The 21,527-nt window shown below is 37.6% G+C and overlaps 1 protein-coding gene across 1 annotated transcript in view; it reads right to left on the reverse strand.

The window, feature by feature from the left end:
- Positions 1 to 7,212: 7,212 nt before the first annotated feature.
- LOC119797347 (collagen alpha-1(XXVI) chain) overlaps positions 7,213 to 21,527 on the reverse strand; it is a 34,277-nt gene continuing 19,962 nt past the window's right edge. Inside the window, exons 4-15 of the mRNA XM_038306394.1 lie at positions 19,835 to 19,896; positions 19,641 to 19,755; positions 18,060 to 18,062; positions 17,305 to 17,388; positions 17,042 to 17,170; positions 11,863 to 11,946; positions 10,196 to 10,248; positions 10,049 to 10,111; positions 9,623 to 9,658; positions 9,500 to 9,544; positions 9,332 to 9,416; positions 7,213 to 8,076 (exon numbers count right to left, since the gene is read on the reverse strand). Of these exons, the coding sequence (XP_038162322.1) occupies positions 7,940 to 8,076; positions 9,332 to 9,416; positions 9,500 to 9,544; positions 9,623 to 9,658; positions 10,049 to 10,111; positions 10,196 to 10,248; positions 11,863 to 11,946; positions 17,042 to 17,170; positions 17,305 to 17,388; positions 18,060 to 18,062; positions 19,641 to 19,755; positions 19,835 to 19,896 (896 nt within the window). The 3' untranslated portion in view covers positions 7,213 to 7,939. The remainder of the gene's footprint in view (positions 8,077 to 9,331; positions 9,417 to 9,499; positions 9,545 to 9,622; positions 9,659 to 10,048; positions 10,112 to 10,195; positions 10,249 to 11,862; positions 11,947 to 17,041; positions 17,171 to 17,304; positions 17,389 to 18,059; positions 18,063 to 19,640; positions 19,756 to 19,834; positions 19,897 to 21,527) is intronic.

A 21,527-nucleotide genomic window follows, 5' to 3' on the forward strand; every position in this document is an offset into this window, starting at 1 on the left:
AACAGTGTTTTTCTACGAACTAATTTAGCTCCAACTGGACAGCTACTCTATGTGTTATTTCATCTGTTATGTCACGTTGTCATTATCAATAAGTATAGAAGTATTCAGCCAGTTTAGAGAAATTATGGCTGCAAGGTTGAGATATTTGTGTTCAAATCTAGGGAGTAAAAGTAAAGAGTCCATCCATCAAGTCATCATCTCCAAATTATTTCGTCAGGGGCACGGTGGGGCCAGAGTCCATCTCAGGCAGTCTGTTGGCCGAGAGGCCGGGTACATCCTCCACAGGTCGCAAGTCTGTTGCAGAGGAAAAAGTCTTCAGAATGATAAATGCTTAAGTGAACTACAGATACAGAAAAAGCCACTTAAGTACAGTACATGCTACTTCTGGTTCCCTTCTAAACCAGACACACGGAAAAAGAAATCCTTAGTCATAAATGAAAGAAATGTTATATCTTCCCTCTGATGCAGCAAACATGTACCGGTAAGACATTTTATATTTTGTATCTACTTGAGACGCACCAATACCAGGCCAATACCGGTGTGAAGTACTTGCACTTGTAAAAAAAACCCAGTACTAAACTCATACCATTTCTATATTTGACAAAGTATCAAAGCAATTAAATTGACCCTCACTGGAGCTGTCAAGAGGCCGTCCCTTATGGAAAAAGGCCCTTCCAGTGCAACCAAGCTGTCCTAGATCCAAGGTATAAGTATTAGTCTTTTAGAGAATAAGATCACAACTTTTTACTTTGACAAAGCTTGTATTTAGCACTTATACAGTTATTAAGTATTGACCAGGACTAAAATGCCAGTACTCGTACTTGGTGGGAAGAAATCTGCAATCAGGATATCCCTGGAATCTACAGATGCTTTTTTTTTTTTACATAAATTTTACTATTTTGTCTGTTTAACATTTTGCATGTTTATTGCAGGTAAATATAATTAAAAAATGTCTCTTAAATGATTTTACATTGAATGTGTAAAATGGGACCACTTGAGACTTTGGCATATATGATTACAGGTTTAAAGAGCATTGATGAGCCATGGTTCCAGTATTAATATATATTTGGATCTCTACTCTATCAAATCAGAACTTTAGACACATTCATTTTGAGCTTGAATATCATAATAAGTTGGGTTATTCAATACATTTTTATAAACAAGAATAAGGTGCCAAAATTTGATTGTGTTGTAATCCAACCAACACCTGCATTAATATTTGGATAAATGTCCCTCAATGTGTTGCATAAGATGCTGGCATAACTCCGGTTAGATATTTGATATTTAAGTAGTTTATTGTTTGGTCTCCTGGTATCGACTTTGCTTCAGAATCTAATCTTTGGCCTGCTTCATCCAATCCCTAGCCAGCCCTCCATCAGCAACCATTAATTTTAAATCTACAGTTATACCTCACTGAAATATAGACAGTTTACTAAAAGCCCAACACAATTTAAGATTAGTGACACTGAATTTTACCTGGGTCAAGGTTAATGTAGCCTGCAGTCATTTCTGCTCAGCTGAACACTCCAAGTTATACCCATGCTTTATCTAGAAAACTTACTTTGTAGAAGTTTTTTGACAGTTTAAATTTGCTCTAGGAAGAAGAAGGACAAATCTTTATACTTAAAGAGGAAGTAAATGTAAAAAAAAAAGGCAGGGGGAATATGGATTAAAAGAGAATGTTTCACTCGCCTGAAGAATAAAACTTCACCTCATGTCACATGTTAGGAGAGCATAAGGTGATGTACGGTGCTAGTTAGTCATTTAAGGTGAAATAAATACATGCACTGTGAAATTAGTCCTACTTAAAATGTTTTCATTTTCTTCACAGTGGATCCATACCCCTCAGAAAGTAGTGTACTATGCTTTTTCTGTGTGGTGGAAGAAGAAATCACACATTTTACATTTTTAACAAAGGAATGAACGTCCTTTACACAGTAGGTGTCTCTTTTACCTTTTCTTCCAGGGTTTCTCTGTATTTAGCTTCACACATCTTCAATCGACGTTGAGCAGCATCTCCAAAGAATTATGCTGCCAATGTGCATAATGCAAAGTGTCGGATTCATAAATGCCATTTCACATGCAGAGCACCTTCTGGTAGCAAAGCTTCAATAAGACTTTACACAGATTTCTTTTTGTAAATCTTACATAAAGCCTAGATTCACAGACAGCATAGCAAATATGTTGTTCTGTTAACAGACTCACCCACCTGAGCTTTAGAAATCCGCTGCTCCTCCAGATCTTCCACTGGATGCTTGGAGGCATCTGCAATTAAAGCCTCCCTGTTAAGGTGGACGGTGATGTCATTCTGCCATAAGGGTTGTTGGCTTGGATTGTTTAGAACAGGGGTCTGCAACCTGCAGCTCCAGACCCTCTGCAATGGCTCTGAGGGGCTAAAAATTATATAAAGAACTAACTATACTACAATGATAAATACCACTCTTAGAACCTTTAGGGGTTTTTATAAAGAATATTTGTCTTGAATTTTCCAAACATAAGGACATCAAAAGCAGAAGAAATATGTTTCTAAAGCCATTTTTCTTCAAATTAGCTTGGAAATTATGTGTTATATCATCATGTTTTTGCATCAGAAGAAAACCCTTGCTTTGGCTTTATGAATGATTTTATGTTTTTCCTTATTCTAAAAGCTAAAAATACAAAATTGCTTTTAGCTGTTTAAGATGGATACAGATGTTATTTCACAAACATAATAGGTTTTGTTGCATTGAAAAATTACTTTGACTAAGGACAAAATGGCTCTCTGGATATGATAGGCTGCAGACCAACGGTTTATGATGGGGGGTGGGAACACATGTATCATTTTACTATTAATTAAATATGAACTCTTTGGGTTTATTGATCTATTACAGAAAAAAAGCTTAATTAAACCAAAAACAAAATGAGGAAAACTTTATGGTGTCTGAATTACAGGAGAGGCAATGCAGATTTAAAATTGAGTGCTCATGAAAACCCAAATCAAATGCAAATTCATTTGGCTTAAAGCAACTTAAACAAATAGTCACAGCTTATTACAAACCTCTGTTCAGACCCCCCATGACAGCCACAGTGCCATTCATAACCTTGATGGCCCCCGGCTACAGACGTGGTAATCCCGTGTGTAGAGCAACAGATGTTTCTCTTAAAAACATCCGTTCACTCTGCAGCAAAGCAGTCTGCCGCCTATTCTCCGAGGAGATCAAAGGCACCAGTGTAATCACTATGAAATCTGACATATTTGCACTGGTTTGCAGGGACATATTGACTTACAGTAGGCTTACTGTGCTTTAAAACATAAACAATCTCTTTCTCTGTCTCCTTTTTAAGCAAGGCCCCTACCCATGTTTTACGAGCAGGCTTTCATGTTGTGTACATGAAAAGGCCACAGAGAGAAAGAGCGAAGGAGGGCTGGGTGAGCGTGTGTGGCAGGGGAAAAGGGAGAAGAAAATGCATATGAAACAACAACCCCCCCTGACAAATAAACAGTGCATTGTTCCCATGGCAGCGCGGTGCATTAATCTGACGGCTGGTTTCCCATGGCTGTGTCTCCCTGCCCTGTAGACCTCAGCTCTGTCTCACTGATGGCTCCTGTGATTGCAATCATCCATCTTACTGTCAAAAAAAAAAAAAAAAATGGGGCAAGAAAGAGAGGGAAATCACACACACCATCTCACTTTCTCTCCCTAGTGTCCGGCAAACAAGCCATCCCACTGAGAGCAGAGCCAACACATGGAGACAACAAAGGCCCAGCTCTGCACCCTGTATGTGTGTCCATGCTTGTATGATTAATACAGGGAACATGAGTGGGTGTGCATCGTTTGGTTGTCTCTGCCCCGCACCATGTTGCATGATCAGTCACTGGAGTGCACGCCGGGGAACGATGGACATGTCTGATCTTGCAGCCGATCAAAACCACCAGAGACTTGTTCCCTTGTGGCCACGCAAGCGGGGGCCTCAAATCAACACGTCTCTGTTCAGTAGACAGGAAAAATAAGAGTGCGGAGGAGGAGGTGGGGGGGAGGGAGCACATGAGAAGGGAGACTGAAATACAGATGAAAGAATTCATAAAGAGTCCAGAGAGGAGTGTGAAGACGACTCATAAACACGCTTATCTCTCTGTTCTCAGGAGCTAATTGAACAGCAAAAAGTCAACTCTGTTTTTGTAAAAGCTGTGATCCTGCTCCAGAAATCTGACAGAAGAAAACAAAAAGGGTGATTTAAAGCTATAATGTTTGTTGCCCTCCCTGATGAACTCAGCAAGAGCAAAATAAATGAGGCTGCAGAGTGTTCATGCTTGTCTCTACCGTTTAATTGTGAATCTGTGGTGTAAAGCGAGGCGGTGGTCGTTGTTCTCTATGCACAGAACATTCTAATATCATATCTTTTAGTGCTTCTTTTGTATTTAACAATGCAAAAAATAGCAAATAAAAATTATATTGAAGAATTTTGAAATTGAAATTTCCAGCTTTGATGGATTTAAGGAAGATATTTGAGGGTATTTACTCAAACTAGAAACAATAGGCTATAAAGAGATATGTTAACTATAAAGAGATATGCTAACGAACAGCTATCAAACGTTGATTTCGAAGATATATGCAGTAATATTTTGAATTAAATAAATATATAAAACTTTTTTAACCATATTTTTTAATAAGGTAACTGCAATTTAAAAAAAAAGCATAAATTATGACAGAATTTCAGCTCTAAAAATGCTTTTTATTAGTGCTGTCAAAATTATCGCGTTATTAACGCGTTAACGCGAGGCCATTTTAAAGGCGATAATTTTTTTAACGTGAGATTAACGCTATGTGGTTTTATGGTACAATTTTCCAAGTACATCCCGCTGCAGCCTGCGGGAAGGCGGGGCTATTTTCCCCCAGTCTATGCATTTCTCATAGGCTTCGAGAGCGGACCTCCTCAAGGGAAAAAGACGCTCATACACTGGGTGACGCTAGTGCCTTTTCTTTAAGCCCCACCACCAACCAACAAGTTGAGTGTCTGGTAACTAGTAGCAACCTGAAATTCGCTGAGAAAACAGATTACTGAGGTGAAATGGAATCTCGTAGCAGCACTCTTGCCGTCTGTGTACGCAACAGGTCGGTATCGTGTGTGTGGGTGGGTGTGTCTGTGTGTGGGTGAGTGGATGTGTGTGTGTTCTCATTTTTGTTAAGAGGCTGAAAAGTAACTTTCTAGAGCATAGACTACCTTCATCTAGTGATGTCGGTCTATTGATTTTGATGTATTGATTGAAAATTGTTCATTATTATCTTGGTTAATTAACATCTAATGTTAACTCTACTAAATTTTATAGCAGTAGGGTAAAATGCTTGTCTTTGTTCAAAAGACTGTATTAACTGTAAAGACTGTCTTTTACATCAGCCTGTTTTCAGGGCCTTTTTTTTGGCTACATATTTGTTATTTTTTGCTACATGCCTCCCCATCTTCTTGCCATATGTTTCTATGGCATAAATCAGTATCTGTGACCTGTTTTCATTTAAAAAAAAGAACATTGGCACAAACCTAGCCTGTATGTATTTTTTTGTATGTCATCGAGAGTATTTAAATGATTTTCAATCAGGAAAAAAATGTGCGATTAAAATGCGATTAATCGCGAGTTAACTCAGGCATTGATGCGATTAATCGCGATTAAAAAATTTAATCGATTGACAGCACTACTTTTTATATTTCTTACCCACACTGTAACAAATTGCTGTATAAAAACGGCCAAAACTGAACAGTATCATATTGTTTCTATTGAAAACGGTACTGCACCGTGAAAAACAATGCATTCTGGGCAATTATTACTGTTTTTAATAAAATACTGTAATATACTGTGAGTTGCATTGCATTTTGGGAATGATGTTAGATTCAACGGCAAGGAGGCTCTCTTTAAACAGAATCCTAAGGTAAGTTGGAGCATAATTTATTTGTCAGATGATGTTGTCATACAGTTGTCATTTTTATGCAGACTGTAGCTGTTTGAAAGTTAGCTTAGTTAATCTGTCATGCTGTAATAAGTAAGCTAGCATAACATTATTTGATATATCTCTTAGATAAGAAGGTAAATGATTAAAGTAATCCGTTTTCATTGTTACTTAGTTATTTTTTGATGATTCATATTTACAAATATTGACATGTTTGGACAATGTTGTTTTAGAAATAATGGTAAAGGTAATTTGTAGAAGTCACAATACTTGTTATAATTTTTTTATTTTATTTTTCAGGTGGCAAAGACCATGTGACTGATGGGCACTGGATGATCAGTCTCGAGAGCCATGTTGTATGTGAGGGCATTCAACCAACCTTTTTGACAGGGCTTGCTGCACTGTTTTCAGTGTACTACATCTTTAATCTACAATATCAAGAAGAGGCTGCATGTACACTTGAATTTATCCAGAGGTAAGTTTGTGTCCGCCTGTCCGCCCCCCCCCCCCCCCTTTCCCACATGTATAATAGTGGCGCAAAGTATTTTAATGCGGTTTTGATTTAAGGGGCTCTTTGCATAACTCCACTACTTCCTGAACGTGCGGTAGCTCCTTTGTTTCCTCTACTGGATAAACTGATCTATCCTGGTGAATCTGACCTAAGTAACCATGACGACAATGGCCAGACACACCTAGAGCCTGGGGATTACACAAGGTTACATTTTGGTACTTAAATTGATTCCTTCATTCTTTTACAAACCCAAATCAACATGACACCAACAGCCAAAAGTGCCTTTTTTTTTCTATATCATCCTTTTGTGGAAAGGCAGATTGACTATCATCCTTTAAATAACGACGGTAAAATAAACCATAACGGTTATTTCTCCCTTTCCTTTATTGTAACAATTTTTAAGGATCATAAGGAGCTAAAAATTGCCACTAAAAAGTGTGAGTGGTGTAGATGCTTGGGCTTTGATTTCTTATGTTCTTATGTGGTTGTTTTTTTATAGAGCACTAAAACCTTAGTGTTTCAAATTGCTAAAATACCAAACCCTGAATTAGATTCTGCCAAAAACTATTTTCACACTCATCTCTTTATAGTTTAGGCTTGGATGTTTTGATCTGTTTTTAACCGTGCTGTCTCCAGAGCTCTCAACTTTCATATTACCAAACACAGGAGAACCGTATTGATCCTCTCTGGGGCTTCTGGCAGAAAAGAAAGCATGTTTGCTTAAAAGCCCCTAAAGGATTCCCCTGCATGAACTCTGTAATGGAGAAAACAAAGATAGTCCCAGACACCATATGGGTTTTATTCAGAAACCTACGGCTGGGTCTCTCAGAGTCGAATCGTACAATAAATCACATCAGTCTGAACAAAAATTTCTGAGGCAGTTTATTAAACAAGTCAAAGTAATCCTGTCAAGTTTACAGCTCTATCAGCTTCCAGGTGCATCGGGGCCGAGTCGAGGTTTTGGCCTGAAAATCTGACTTTCCTCTGACTTCCAGATGTTTGCTCTACTTTACATCACACTGATGTCTTTGGAAGGCTTTACAATATCATTACCACAGACTAAAATACAACACAAAAGAGATAAAAATATATATATTTATAGAACCCTGAAAAAAAAAAAAGCTGTGTTCAACTTTCAAGAATGCAAAGCTTTGCAACATAAGCCCCAGGAAAAGGGATACATTTACAGATCAGTCTTTTATCTGATGAAGGAAACAAACCAGAACCTCCATCTTAATTTAGGACATTATTCTGTGTATGACAGCAGCAGGGTGATAAAGGTTAATAAATCATTGAATGAGGAGGAAATGTTCAACATCTCTCGTCTACAAAGAAGTTTTAAACCAGGGCTTATTCCTGTCAAAGAGAAACGAAAACATGTATCAATCTGACGAACAGCGATGTGAGGAACAGCTTAGCAAAAAAAAATAAAGTACCTCCAGTTATAAAAAGAAATGGCAATATTTGCTTACAATCGTTCAAACAAATGAAAAATGACACAGTAACATTATAGAGGGAGCCTTCTCTGCCCGTTCAGCTCTGAAATCTGAGGAAAGCTTTGAATGGGTTGACGACGCTTTGTCTTCAGGCCAAAGAAACTCAGCGGGTCTGAAAGGCTGTCGAATCCAGATCCCTCAGAGTTCTCTGTGCAAAGTTACAGAAGACAGAACATAACAGTCAACGACCAAGATCTCTTCCTCTGCCTTGCAACAACAGTTTGACCCTCTGCAGAAACGCTTTGAGTTTTCACCATAGACATGATTCTAGAACAATGGCCTAGAAAAAATACGGTTTATTGCATTCATCCATTCTTTATACCCACTCAGTCTTCTGTAAGTCTTTGCTGGTGTCTGCCTCAAATGATCAGAGAGCCAGTCAGACACAAAGATCTATGCAAGCACTGACTCACACTCAATTGCAAATGAGCAACCTCTAGATCTAACCTCATAATTTACATAAGATCTCCAGTGAGCATATAACCCACAACCTTCTGGCTGGAGGCAACCATGCTCCCCACTACCCCCCAGTACCCATAATATCTTATCAAACTGTTAATTCACTCAAACAACCAAATAATATGAGCGTATTTGATGCTGGTAGGTTTTATAGCTGACCAATAAAGTCTGATATAGTCCAATAAAAAAGGCACTCATGACTATAAAAATGAATTACCGAACTACCGCTAGCACTACATAATACAACCAATATTAAAACATAAACATAGATACTTACCAGGTAGTTTCAAGCCCTTTGCAATTACTTGACCAGAATTGGTTATCTGATAAGTTCTGAGACATTAACTAATTTCAATAAAAGTGCCTGGTCATTAAAAAAATATAAAAACCCTCAGGCAAGTGGCAGAGAAAAGCTCTAGTAAGTTATGAGAAAGCAAAATGCTGTGAACGTTCAATGAAAGCAGCTGGTAGGTTCTGCATAAAACCTTTAGAAATTTAGAGATACCTATTCACCTAACAGTCCTGTATTTTAACTGTGGGAGGAAGGCAGAGTACTGGAGCAAAATCATGCATGAACAGGAGAAGAAGCAAACACCATGCAGAAAGAGCCCCCGACCTGGTTGCTGCAAGGCAACAGTGCTACAAACTACAGCACCGTGCAGCCCCCGTTCACTTTGGTGGTTTTAATTCAATTTACATGTCATCTCTAATCTATATGATTGTGTATAAATCTTTACCCAAGCATTTAAAATAAAAAAACACAGCACGCTGAAGCTAGCGTATAGTAAAGTCCATAATGAGGATAAATGTTTTCATTTTGCATCAATATAATTGGATTGTAAATTATTAAACTATTATATCAATATGGATCAATGTCAGGAAAGTAACCTCCCGCTTGGAACTGACTTAAAGTTTCAAGAGTTGTCGACTTAGTTCCTCCTCACCGTGAATCCCAATCATGTGCTCCAGGATCAGGACCCTCTCTGCCAGAATCTTCAGGGCTTCTCGGAGCTGCTGCACTGCTTCCCCCTGAATGACACCATCCTCTTTATTGTGACCGGTTATAAAAAAACAAAACAAAACAGAGAGACCTGCCCTGTAATGTCTCTTACCTCACTCAAGCCCGACCCAGGCTCTCCCTTTTGCCCCAGTGATCCCTATGAGTGAAAAAAAGTCATGTTATCTCTACAAGTTGGAGATTTAAGGTTTACAATTCACATTAACCATAAACTCACAGGTAGGCCCTGCTCGCCTCTGGCACCGGGGGGCCCCTATAAGAGCAATAATATCAGAGTCAATCACATTTCTAAAAATTGAATTCTTTATCCCCGCAAGCTAATCTGCTTCTTCACTACTTCCCCAAACTCAAATCACACATGAAGAGAAAAGGGATCATGTTTAAAGACAGAGAACCCACTGGAGACCTGACTACAGAGAGGACCTAACATGGCTGCTCTGATATGTGAGGTCTGTATGTGGATGAGAGGGAGAACAGGATTAGTCACGGGATGGAGAGAGTCTTTGAAGAAAAGCTGGTTCCCCTTTGATACGTCCAAGAGTGCAAGACAGGGTCATTTATAACACAGAAAGCATTCAGACTCTTGATAAGTATGAAATATGTTCAGACAGCCTGATAATCCAATAACGAGGGTTATTTTTACCCTTTCCCCTGGATCTCCTTTAGGTCCAGGATTTCCCAGTCTGCCTGGGACACCTTCCCTACCCTGGTATCAGGGGAAAAAAAGAGTGATTGTTAATAAACATGATTTAGTTCCATCAACGCTTATGAGCATATAAGAAAGGCCTACCATCTGTCCTGGAAGACCTGGTATCCCTGCTGGTCCCCTTTCTCCAGGGGGCCCTGTGGTGTCATACAGAAACCAGAGAGAAGGCAATCATTCATAAATGCCATCAGGAGTTAGTGTTTCAATTTAACACTAATAACAATGTTTCATAACATCCTCAACCAACTCCTTGTTTATCTTTCCATAGCAGATACGTCTGGCTCAGTGATGATTGGTTTAACCGCGTCTCTTTCTTGGACAAAAGGGCTGGTGAAGCTATTGTTGACATCGTTTTCTAGTTCTCATTAAATACTCGGGCGGCTAAACCTCCTCTGTAAATTTCGTAATAATAATAATGATAATAATTAGTCAAATATGTATTGTCAAACCTCATAAATGCAGTCAATAAACTTCATTAAATATCTGCTAAAATGTGACTAAATTGATGAGTATGTTGCACATTGATCAGCTGTTCAGTTCTACGACACAATCTCCCTCAAGCTCTGGAGCAGCAGGATGCTGCTGGTCAGCCTCTATAAGAAATCCCTGTTGAGGATTGTGCCTCAGCGCTTTGAAGCAACCAGTGAGAAAGCAGATCCCTGATTAGATAACATACAAAAATACGTCACTTCCAGTGAGGCTAAGCCACTATTGGGGTCTGTGGAGCAGGGGCGGGTCATGAAGCTGGCTGCTCAATCCTGATTGGCAGAGCAGGCTAAAAGAACTGACAGGTTTTCCTCATGCAACTCAGACAAGAGAGGAAAAAGTGATCAATCTGTCAGAACAGTCATCTTGTGCCGAAGTCTTGCTGCGGTTTCTGGAGTTTTATCATTTCAGAGCACTTCTCAACAGCTATTTCCACCCGCTGTGAAGATGTGTTTTATGTGTTTCAACATTTTTTAATGCAATACATGATATTTGGATTCAAATGAGCAGCCGGCGCCACTGGTTGACTTAAACTGTGTGTTTTTACCCTCAGAAAAATAACTAAGAGTTATTGGGGTCATTAACCATTTCTCCCTCTCTTTGCCTTTGCTCTCACAGAGAGTATTCATGGTTCAGTGCTTCTATACAACGTATCTAATGGAAAACACTCCCTATGCAGTAGTAGCACAGTCTGGTTCTGAAGGAAGTTCCTCACTGTTTAATAGGTGTGCTTCCTCTCCACCATCCCCACATACTTGGGATGGACTGGTTATTATTTTAACAGCAAACAGTAAATTATTTTTATTGTAATAAGATGAGAACTGGAATTGATGTATTTTATTCTGAATCTGACTCTTTATGTGCTTAGATTAAGATTAAATCAACAGAGCTACTGAATAGTAATCTGAAGTGATATTTGCTGTCAAATGACACTATTAGGATAAACCAGACTGAATATGTTTATTGTGATTCTGTGATAAACATCCTCCTTTACACCGAGATGAAATTTTACCCAGACTGTGATGCATAATTTATGCACAGCTTAAACAGCAAACACATGCTGTTGACTCACTAGGCTGCTTTGCAAATTCACAACTATGACTTATTTGCTTGATGGATATAAACCATGCAGCTCTGACACCATGTTTTTGTAATCTTATACTCAACCAGGAGCTGGACTTATACAGGACATATGATACACATGCATATTGTTCTGAGGCCTCTTTTCAGACAATATTTATACAGAGAACGGCTCTGGTTCCTACCCGAGGGGCCGACAGGACCAGCTGGTCCAGGGGGACCAGCTCTAATCTGTGGAGCAGCGAGGACTGGATGGTTGGGATCCATCTCTGAGGGGAAATACAAGCATCAGTGACAATCTTCCCACATTTAAACAGTTTAACTGTGTTTAACTGTCATAAATATAATGCTGCTAGGTAGCAAGCCAAATATTTTCACTATCAGCAATGTGGGGAGTTTAAATATGTCCCTCATGGGTCAAATTACATCAGAGATGAAATTCTGATTATTTTTCCAGAGGAAATTACATAAAACATAAAAAGCTTCTTAAATAAATGCTGCCATGAATAAGCATTGGGTACATTAATAAGGTTAACTCGGCCTGTAAAGTTATAGTAAAAAAAAAATACAAAGTTCCAATAATTATTTATGTATAAATAACAGAAAGACAGAAAGACGTTACAATCAAAACAGAAACAAAAGCAAAAATTAAAACTAGTATTATGCATTTTTTCAAACTTTATTATATTTTTATCATGGTCCTAATGAGCACAAATGATGACGATGGATCTTTTTAAGATATATTGGATTGTTATTGTCATTGAGTCAAACTAAAATATAATGCACATTATAAATAGCTATAACTTAACAAGCATAATAAATAACAGAGTCTGGGTCATTAAAGTGATAAAATAAGCCTGTTGTGTCAGATTCTAAAAACGCTGATGTATGTGGTAGAGGGATTTAAACTCAAGTAAGAAAAGGTTTGTTTACTCCCTGCTTTAAAATGATAAAGTTTGAAATGTAGGATAAAATGATTTAAATGGTGATTTCTAACTGAGCCATGCATTTTTTTTATTCTTCATAGCAGTTCAGATACATGCTAAGTGTTTTTTTTTTTATTGCATCATACAAAGATAAGAGACCCATACAAAGAGCAGAGACCACATTAGTCTTAGCGGTAGTTTATCAAAGTTTGAATAGAAAATCCTGGCTAAAGTAATCCTTCCTATTACACTTATGAACACTTTGTCTCTTTAAACCTAATAATGTAACATATTTTATTGGGAATTTTGTATCTTTTATATTCCAGCTTAGAAGGATAAGGATAAATATGTTTAAAAGAGCTTTTTTTTTATCATATAAATCTAAAAAAGCATGATGTGCATATACTCCGTCCAACAAGTAAACATATCTCTTCGGGGAATCTCTAAATCAGTTTTGGAAATCTGGAGTGAAATTTGATCATCTTTCTCTTTGGGAAAGTTCACAGTGCCAATAAGGTTTGATGGAGAGACTATGTGCAAATCAATTTTCATGTCTTGTTACAGAATCTTGCTTTGGTGGTATGTTCAGCGTCCAGTCTCTCAAGTCAATTACCGTCTCTGACAGAATTTCTTACTGGACTGAGTTATATTTAGCTCCACCCATCTGAGCATCTTACTGGAGTCTATTGCAGGAAAACTTTCCCACAGTATAATGTTTCCATCACCATGGTGTTAGTGTCAGTTTTTCTGCCCCATCATGGTGTTTTGCTTTTCAGATTGGCGTTTACCATGTCCCTCAACGGTTTGCATAATTTTATGCAGGAAACAAACAAGATTTCTTTTGTCTTTCATGCAATAGTGGATTTATGCTAAGAAAAAAAATTCAAACGTGTGAACTATTTAATGTCTGAATGCTGCTGGCTGGACTGGGCTGTATTCAGGGGTAGGGTATGAATGCACGCCACAGTTCTTCCATTATTTGTAAAAGCATTAAAAACTGCAATCAATTTTCCTTCAATTTTCCACCACCTTGTCTTGGTCGATAACATAGAATCCCAATAAAACAACTGTTAAAAAGTACATCACTGTGTAGACAACGTTTCAACTATAAACCATAAGATAAGAGCAGGTTTGAATGTACAGTGTGATGAGAGGGTTGAACAAAAACATTTGAGGATTATCAGCACACTCTGTTCCAGCTCTGCACACTTAGGAAGAAAATAACAGATAAAGCTGAACAAAGAACAAACTGGCATGCATCAGATAGTATCTGCTCATATATACAAAAATAGGCTGATAACATTGCATGCAAGTAAATATCCATGTTTAGGTTCATGGAAAATGTATTCTTAGTTCACATTTAGTCTCAGTCTTCCCCATCATCAGTAAGAACTGAGGAAGTTTCTTGGATGAGAGACGTTTCGCCTTAACTGAACTTTCGAGCTTTACATTCATACACTTCTTTCAAAAGAATAACTTCTCAGTGTGAAAGTCTAAAGCTACGGTGGAGATTCCTGAGCTGGATGGAGTTGGATGAGATCCAGCCTGACGGTGACGACCAGGAACAGCTGTCTGATCTAAATAAGGTCCCATTTTACAGCGCAGGAAATACTCCAAGGTGCTACAAGTTTGAAGAAAACACACAGGACCAGGAAGTCCTGTCTTAATCCACGCATGTTAGATATTTCTACATTCATTTGTGGGGATAAATTTAGTCTTAAAAACCACCTCACACTTCCTCATCACTTCAGCATATGCTCATTCTCAGTCTTCCCCCCACCTCCATGTTGAGACAGCCCTGTTACATTATGGCTGCAGTCCACAGAAAAAGGGGTCTAGAAGAAGCAGATTTCCCTCTGGAACTAATTTTCTAATGTTACAGTCTCCTCCAGTCTGGCTGCCTCCCCAAGAAACTCCACATGAGTGGCAGAATATCTCCTCCCTTGTTCAAAGCCAGCCTTGCTCTTGGCTCGGGGCCGTGGCCAGTCCCCCTCCCCGAATCACAGATTGTTGTGCTGACAGCTAACAAATTAGACCTGATTTACAGCCAGTCACCCCCCTCCGCTGCCTTTGCTTACATGGTCCCACAGACCCAAATCTACATAGCTTCAGACCCGCAGACACAGTCCTGGGCTCTGAGAGGCAGGCGAAGCCAAAACGTCTAATCAGAGCCAGCAGGCCTCATGAGGTAATACTGATTACACAGACTCCTGCTGCCTCCCTGTGGTAACACTGCAGTACTGGATGGCAGCATGCTGATGTGTCTGGGTTTTCCTTTTTTTTTTAGATCAAAAAGAAATATTCGCTTCCATCTAACCAGCACAAACTAAGCGGTGACGACATGTAAGCAAAGAAAACATGAAACACAGAGCAGTAAAGGAAAATTATGTATTTTCAAAGCAGCCACAGCTAATCCTGTCATTTATATTGGTGGGTATGCTCATTAAAAGCTGCTCTATATGGTGGCTGAGCAGTAACAAAACCCAGAGAAACAATTAAACTACAGGGATTGCAGACATTTTCAGACTCCTTTAAGAATTTCACTTTCTGTCACCTTATAAACTTCAATGCAGAGTCTTTTTAGGAGGTTTTTTTAAGTGACCAGAGTTTTCAAAAAAAGTCTGAAACAATTAATTCCTCCAAATAAAACCTGCCCAAATAATAGCCTTTAAAAGTCTTTTTATAAGTAAATGGGATTCATTTTTGTTGGATTTAATCTCATCATGAATCCAGTTTCTCTGTAGAGGCTTGAAATGTTTATTGGAGATAATAAGTTAACAAAAAGCATCATAAAGGCCAGGAGAACAGCCGAGGGATCAGGGGGGAAGTTGTGAAGAAGTTTAATGCAGAGTTAGGTTCTTAGAAAGTATCTCAAGCTTTAATCATCCCATGGAGCGCCATTTGAGTCCATCATTTAAAAATGACACAGCGCTATGAAATCTAACACTATCCATCTGAAGTGACAGTTTCTCGACAGAACAATGATATTTTGTACTTTTTGCAAGTTTGGCCTTAATGGAATAGTGGCAAAAAAACAACAAAACAAAATTCTTCAACACCATGCATCTAAAAGTTGCAAGGATAGCAGCTCTGGAGTCCTGGACTTGGAAATTCCTGGTCTAAGGGACAAACTCTATATTTAGAGGGAAAAAAGACAGCTAACCCTGCTCCCATGAACACTATGGTGAAACATAATGATGGCAAAATCATGCTGAGGGAATGTTTTCTGCAGCAGTGACAAAGATCCAGCTCAGAGTTGACGGACAGATGGATGAAGCTAAATAAATGTAAAACTGTCTGAGGATGTAAAATAGTTGAGGCTATGGTGGAAGTTCACTGTCCAGCAGAACACACAGTTAGACATCAAATCCCATTGTGTAGAATGGCCAAGTTAAAGACCAGACATTCAAACATAAACAAGTTGCTAGACTTTAAAGCATGTGTTTAGTAATGCTTTGGATCCAAACTGACTGAGGCTGAGCTGTTGTGCAAAGAACAGTAGGAAGAGTTTAGCCTGTCATTTTGTCGAACGAGTAGAAAAATACCCAAAGGCTTTCACTGAAGTAAAAAGTAAAAATTTACAGGATGCACTTTACTGTTTATCTTTTTCGAATAAATAAAAAAAAGGGTTTGATGACCATGAACTGAATAATATTTGAACTATTTAGTCTTGGTCTGCACCCAATAATTTGACTAAAGTTACTAAAGTTCTCTAATAAAAGCTTATGTTTCTGTCTCTAAACAGTACCAGCATGAATCCATTTGGACTTTAATCTTCAGTGTAATGAGTATAAATGTCTGAGAAATGTTCACGGCTCGCCCTGAACTGTGAAACAGTCTTACTTTACCTTTTGGCATCAATTCCTTCTGACCACCCAAACACTGAACATTAGGAGGTTTTTACAGCAGCTCAGTGGTCAAAATTAAACCATAAATGTAAGACCTTGTTTAAACGTGGCACTCACTCCTGTGCTCAGTAATCTGATCACACCATTACAGCCCAGTGACAGGTGCTAACACCCAACAAAAACATTAATGTTGGTTTTCGTCAGACCACTTCCAAAGGTGATATGGGAGTTTTCTACCAACCTGTTCAGGAGTCTGAAAACAGATCTGATCATTACGATCTTATAAAATCCATAGTTATATGAGTTAATCTTTGATAGATTATACCTTGAAATTACAGTTTGGATCATCCTTGATACAAAACAATCATTGTTTTTATAATTTCTGGAGCTGATCACGGTATTTTACTTGGGATGAAGCTACGAGTTCATTTTAATGCTAGCAAACGTCTGGGATCTAATCAATCAGGATGGTTTTGATTCCAGGTTCTGATCTATTTCTGTCAAATTTATCCTAGTTGCCAAATAATGGTTAAACTTTTAAACAGCATCAACAGGTCATTTTGAACAAGCCCTTTTTTAAGGTTTCTTACCTGGATGAAAAACATCTCCCCGAATAGGTAAAGGAAAGGAACCAGACGCTGGAGGACCTGGTGGACCAGGAAGACCTGGAGGACCGGGGCGCCCGGTCTCACCTGGGAGACCTCTGTCCCCCTTTTCTCCTGAGCATTAAGAAAAACAGAACAAAACAGTAAAGTGAATATAAACAGAACTCAGAATATACCTCAGTCCATTTGACTAAACAGATTAGACTTGAATAATAATGATTTTTTTCTATGGGGAGCTTCTCCATCACCTGTTCTTCCAGGAGGGCCTGGAATTCCTCTTGGTCCAGCAGGTCCGGGTGGTCCAACAGGTCCCGGTGCCCCCCTAGCTCCTGTGGAAAACATAAAAAAAAAAGGAGTTTAAATAGAACAGATATTATTACAGTTGCAGATAAACTTCCTTATGACTGAAAAGTGGAGACATTGGTTTGGTTTCTATCTAAGATCGAAAATAACAAGTTTATATTTCCCTGTTGTAGCATGATCACAATATTTAAACAAAAAAATCGGAATTTTTACTTCTGCCATCGATAAAATGAATCATTATGAACTCATAAAAAAACAATCTTGAAACAGACCTTCCGATCCCAGTGGGACATATTTAGGTAAATACAAAACATTAATATATCTAATTGAAAAAAAAAAAAATAAATATATTATATATGTTTGAGTTTAATTGCAGCTAAATGTCTAAATATATCAAATCTTCAAGGAAATGTAAATATTATCTGTTTTGCCTTAGGTAATAAACATGATGTAACACAGTAGCCCTGCATTAAGGTGCAGAGTACGGTAAAGGAAGAAATGCTCGATTTGAAAGAGCAGAGTAACATCTTAATGTGTCTAGGTCATCTGCCTTAAATTACTGAGTCTTTATATTCAGCTGAAAATATTTCTGCAAATAAATATGCCAAATGGAAAACAAAAGATAAATGCGGTGGAAAGCACCTGCCGCCCACTGTTAGGGCATGGTTAGTGACTCCAGAGGCAGAGGTCCATGCATTTAGTACTTTTAGAAATGTCAGTAAGATTTGAATAGATCTGAAAAAGACATTGTATTAAAAAACACATCAAATATCAGATGATATCGCTGTGTAAAAAAAGTAAGGCTTTTTATGAATCAGTAAAAGGGCCGTAAATAAAAGGATTCTGTATGTGAAAGTTAAAATATCGTATAGTATATCTAAATACTAGGGATGCACGATATTGGGATTTTGGCCGATATCCGATATGCCGATATTTTAAAACTCATGTAGCCGATAACCGATACCGATGTTAAAGCTGGACAAAAATACGTAGTCATTGAAAATAGCAGTTTTGTTATCCATTTCTGACACTTTGAAAAATAATATACTCAAATATATTTTCATATGCTGATATCAAACTGATTTTTAAAAACGCGGTATCGATCTATTTTACTTTCAAAATCTCCTGAAATTTCATCATTCTGTTACAAACTCTCATGATATCTTGCAAATTCTTGTGAGATTTTGTTAGTAAAATAGATTGATACCGAGTCAATATATCAACATATAAAAATACGGCAAAATTTCGTGAATTTTCAGGGGATTTCGTAGCATAACGATGACATATAGCAATATTTCATTAGTAAAAGAGATTTTAAATGGCAATATATCAGCATATGAAGATATTGTGATATTTTAATGTATCAATATTTTTTCCCTTGTCTTTAGAAGTTTTTAAGTCTGTAAAAAATAAGTTTGAGGAAGAAGTAGTATTTTTTTTTTTTTTAGACTTTAGAAACTCAGAAGCTGATCAAATATCGGGTTAAATATCGGTGTCCGATATTCAGTTTTAAGGCCGATACAGGCCGATACCGATAGGGGGCCGATTATATCGTGCATCCCTACTAAATACATATTTATACATTGTTATTAAGAAAATATTGAAATAAATCAAGTTTTTTGTAGATTATTTGAGATTTTCAATGAACATTTTAATGATTACAACATTTCCGTTTAATTTAATTTAGGTATTTTTAGAAGAATGTGGGAAATTATCACAACATAGCGATATAAAGAGAGCTTCCTTAAAAGTAAAGTAGAAACTTTGACATGACTTTCTTTTGAAACCATGATGAACTTTTGTTCAGCCACCAGCTCAAAATGCATCGATAAGATACTGAAACTAATTAAAATTACTTAGGGGATAAAGAAAAATAAGCATTCTAAGAGGACCTCCTTAAAAAAAAATAAAAAAAAAAACATCCTCACCGTATCAAGGATTATTAAACACCATTTTTCACTATTGAAAGAAAAATGTGAAAATCCTGAGGAAAAAGTCATGTAGGCTGCATGGAAACATAGCCACAGTGTTTATGAAGCTGTCCATAAAAGGGTTTGTGGTGTGTTTGATGGTTAGCAGGAGCGTTAAGAGTATAATGAATGCCCACAGACTAGATCCATTTTGTCCCAATAAAAAGGACAAATGTTTCATATATCGACTTATTAAGTGTAACATTAGGAGGTTAAAGCTAAACATTTCCATCTGTTGTTCTGTTTCTGCTCAAAGACACAGTTTTTCCACATCTGCATTCATAAACATGTTTTCTGTGATGTGGTGACACCTTGTGGCAGGTACGGTGGTGAGGTGGGTCGACGAGTGTCCACCTCGTTTCCTGTCGATCCATCTGGTAATTTGGCTTCAGGCGAAGATGATCGACCCTCCTCCAACAGTTTGATCTGCGGTGGAAGCAGCACAAGTTTTCACTATAGGCATGCTTTCAAATTATTTTTAAACTTTTTTTAGGGTGGTATTTACCTTTGATTCAATGGCATTTATTCTGCTGCTCATGTCGTTAAAACTGGTGCAGTTCATGCATTCTGTAGGGAAATACAAAAAGGTAAGTAGATGAGTTTAAATCTCCTCCAGCTGGTTGTTCTACTGTCATGTTAACAGGCATAGCTACATGTCTTTACGTCAGAGCAAACAAAGCCAAGTTACACAAGAAGAAATTGCAGGTTAACCGAACCTCTGAAATCTTTAAATCATACAATTGTACCATCTGATGTGTCCGGAGTTTATTTTCTGTCTGTCCCTTTTATGAAGACAACTATTATGTTAGGCACTTTTATTGTTTTAAAAAAAAAACCAAAAAAAACAATAAAGGCAAAACCACTAACTGGTAATTTATACATGAGGAAAAGGATGTTTGATCTTCTTCTTTAATTTGAAACAAAATATTCCACTTACAAGGTTGGTCAACCTTTCAATTAAGTTCATTTTTTTTCCTCCCACAAACTTTTGCCACACAATCTCACAGCACATCTGGTTATAAAATGCAAGTTATGGTAAAAAAAAATCCACATTGCAAATATTTCTTAAAGGCATTTTTTACTTTCTGAAAAGAAAAAAGTACCATGAGAAGAGGGGTTCAAAAATAAGCAAAGTTTTTCTGGAATCTCTGCCACAAAATCATAATTCTGCATTTTGAGTGTTGATAAATTCTGTGTTGAGAGTCATAACACAAAGAAGTCAAAATCAATGTATATTAATACTTTGTAAAGACTGCAGCAACAAACAGATAACTTTATCTCATGCTGCGCTATGCATACACTCTGTCTGCACTGGTTAAGATTCACTTAACTCTGCAATCTAAGTGCTCAGGGTGACTCACATTACAGCTGACTTTATTTTATGTTGTATTTAATCCAGGTAATAATTTTTGATCAATTAGGGGCACTATAGACTTTGTATAGAATGACAATCAGCTTGGTCAGATTAACAATTTGTAATGGATACTGTATAAAATAAATAACAGTAGTAACAGTGAATATTAAAACCCTCATCTTAACCAACACAGACATGACAGAGATTGATGGGTTTTTTTTCAAACTGTTTATTATTTCTTATTATTATTTCTAAGTGGTATTAGGACAAATAAAGTGCCAAAATTTTAAGGCCCAAAAAATTTGATTCATCCATGAATAAGAAAACAAAGTAATAACACGGCTGAACAGATATCTACAAGCCAGATGGCTGTTAAAGAATCAATGCTGTAGTTTACGTTATGGAAATAGAGAGATATAGTCTTTTCATTTCATTAGTGGCTCTTCATTTAGGTCAGGGGTTAGGTCATTTAGGTCCGGTCGTCTAGAGCTACCATACTGTAAAGTTTAAGCCCCTGTATCACCTTGACGATTAAGCCAGCGTATTCTGACGTACTGAAAATCTGGCAAAAACACTGGCATACGTTGGATAAGTTATGGGTATGTTCTGTATAAGTTATGAGCATGCTGAAGTACGCTGAAACATGCTTGCACACGTTGACAAACGGCGAGTACGTCAACACTGACGATGCAAGCTTATGGTCATACATGGCCCATAAGTTAGAGGTAATTTATCTAATCATTGACATACGTAAAGTGTAAGTTACTCATAAGTCCTGGGGTCTAGCTCATCCAAAACCTATGATTAACTTGTGCATAACTTATGTGTAACTTATTATCTCCAA

This window comes from Cyprinodon tularosa, unplaced genomic scaffold (assembly GCF_016077235.1).
Source record: "Cyprinodon tularosa strain WSP-4 unplaced genomic scaffold, ASM1607723v1 ctg58, whole genome shotgun sequence".
Lineage (NCBI taxonomy): Eukaryota > Metazoa > Chordata > Actinopteri > Cyprinodontiformes > Cyprinodontidae > Cyprinodon > Cyprinodon tularosa.